Raw genomic sequence first — 1,676 nt, 5'->3', positions numbered from 1 at the left:
AAAAAAAAAAAAAAAAAAAAAAAAAAAAAAAAAAAAAAAAAAATTCTCCATATTTAATTAATTTATATTTCCATTTTACTTTAATTTTCTAAACTTTATTTATTTCTCTTGCTTTTCCTCCAACCCAAAAATTCATGATTTCTGTATTCAAACACAAGATTTTGTTTTATTATTTCTCCGTAATTATTGCAATTTCTTCCAGAGTTTTTCTTTTTTCTTTTCTTTTTTTCTGGAATTTCTGCTTCACCAGTGAAGCTCGTTGCAGTGACTGCAATGGCGGAAAGTCAAACTTGATAATTGAGTTCACCACAGTGCAAAACAGAGCCTCCTGTGTTCATCTTGTACCACTTCAAGAACTTGAGTATTGAGTTTCTGGGTTTTGTTTTTAGGAACTGATAGCCATTTCTGCTCCCATCTTTCTTGAAATTTCTGCTTTATCTTTGCTGTTCTTCCACTTCCCACCTCCCACCTCGAACCCCATCATCCATTTTAGGAAATTTTTAACTAAAAAAGTTAAAAAATCCAAAATTATAGGGTTTTAATCTTCTGGGTAGTTGTAGTTCACTTGTTTCTGCGAGCTGTAGCCATGGAGGAGGAGAAAGAAGCCGGAGTTTCTAGGTTTACAGTTACCAACAATGAAGCCCTAGACACCTTCCAGTTAGCTCCCAGAACAGAAACCCTAAAACCCACCAATGAGCCAAAAGTAACGGCTACGACCGCACCGGCGAGTATCCCAACCACTGCACCACCACCGGGATTCACGGCGGTTTCCACTACAGATACAAAGAAGAAGAGAGGTCGGCCGAGAAAGTACGAGGCGGATGGGAAGCGGTCACTGACATTAGCGTTGTCTCCGATGCCGATATCGTCGTCAATTCCACTGACCGGCGAGTTCCCGAACTGGAAACGAGACAACGACATGTCTCTAGCGATAATCAAGAAGCCACAGAGATTTGAGTTTGAGAATCCGGGTAAGTTTCTTTTCTGGCTTCTCTTATAAGCTTTTCTGAGCTCAGATCTGTGGCCATGGCTACTGAATGTTAGCTGATTGTGATGTCAGTGAAGTACGATAGCAATGTTTGGTTTTAAGAGTGGACATTGACTCAAGCGGTTGTTTGTCAGTTTTTGATGTGTGTGTGTGTGTGTGTGTGTGTGGGTGCGGTAGTGGACCCTTTGTCCTCAAAAACTGGTTTCCTTTTGTACTTAGCTACCCAAAGCAAGTTCTGTTAAAAGTTACTGTAGAACACACAATTATTTTTGTACCGTGAACCCATAACAACAAGTTAGAAGATTACACAAATTATGGAGCCAAAACATTCTGAGCTGTTTGCCAACTGATTAAGCTCAAACGATTAAGACATATATCTTCGATTAAGAGGTCAAACGATTCTTCGATTCATCATAGAAGCTGCTTTGAGTTCATTCTGCTAATTGCTTAATGGTTCTTTCTTGATGGGTATTAAAAGCGAGTAAACACTGGTCCTTATCAATTTAATGGCTATTGAGCATGATAGGTTTGGCCAGGAACTCTTTTAGGTTCATGTGCATAATTTTGTGTATTCATTTGCATTTATTATGTGATACAGTTACTGGGGTAGCATTTAAGAAATAGGGAGTTTTTTTTTTTTTTTTTTTTTTTTTTTTTTTTTTTTTTTTTTTTTTTTTTTTTTTTTTTT

The 1,676-nt window shown here is 37.4% G+C and overlaps 1 protein-coding gene across 1 annotated transcript in view; it reads left to right on the top strand.

The window, feature by feature from the left end:
* Positions 1 to 109: 109 nt before the first annotated feature.
* LOC111467548 (AT-hook motif nuclear-localized protein 6-like) overlaps positions 110 to 1,676 on the top strand; it is a 4,175-nt gene continuing 2,608 nt past the window's right edge. The window contains exon 1 of the mRNA XM_023112488.1: positions 110 to 971. Coding sequence (XP_022968256.1) covers positions 587 to 971 — 385 coding nt within the window. The 5' untranslated portion in view covers positions 110 to 586. The remainder of the gene's footprint in view (positions 972 to 1,676) is intronic.

The sequence above is a fragment of the Cucurbita maxima genome, unplaced genomic scaffold (assembly GCF_002738345.1).
Source record: "Cucurbita maxima cultivar Rimu unplaced genomic scaffold, Cmax_1.0 Cma_Scf00034, whole genome shotgun sequence".
NCBI classification, from domain to species: Eukaryota; Viridiplantae; Streptophyta; class Magnoliopsida; order Cucurbitales; family Cucurbitaceae; genus Cucurbita; species Cucurbita maxima.
This window is presented reverse-complemented; position numbering and strand designations above follow the sequence as displayed.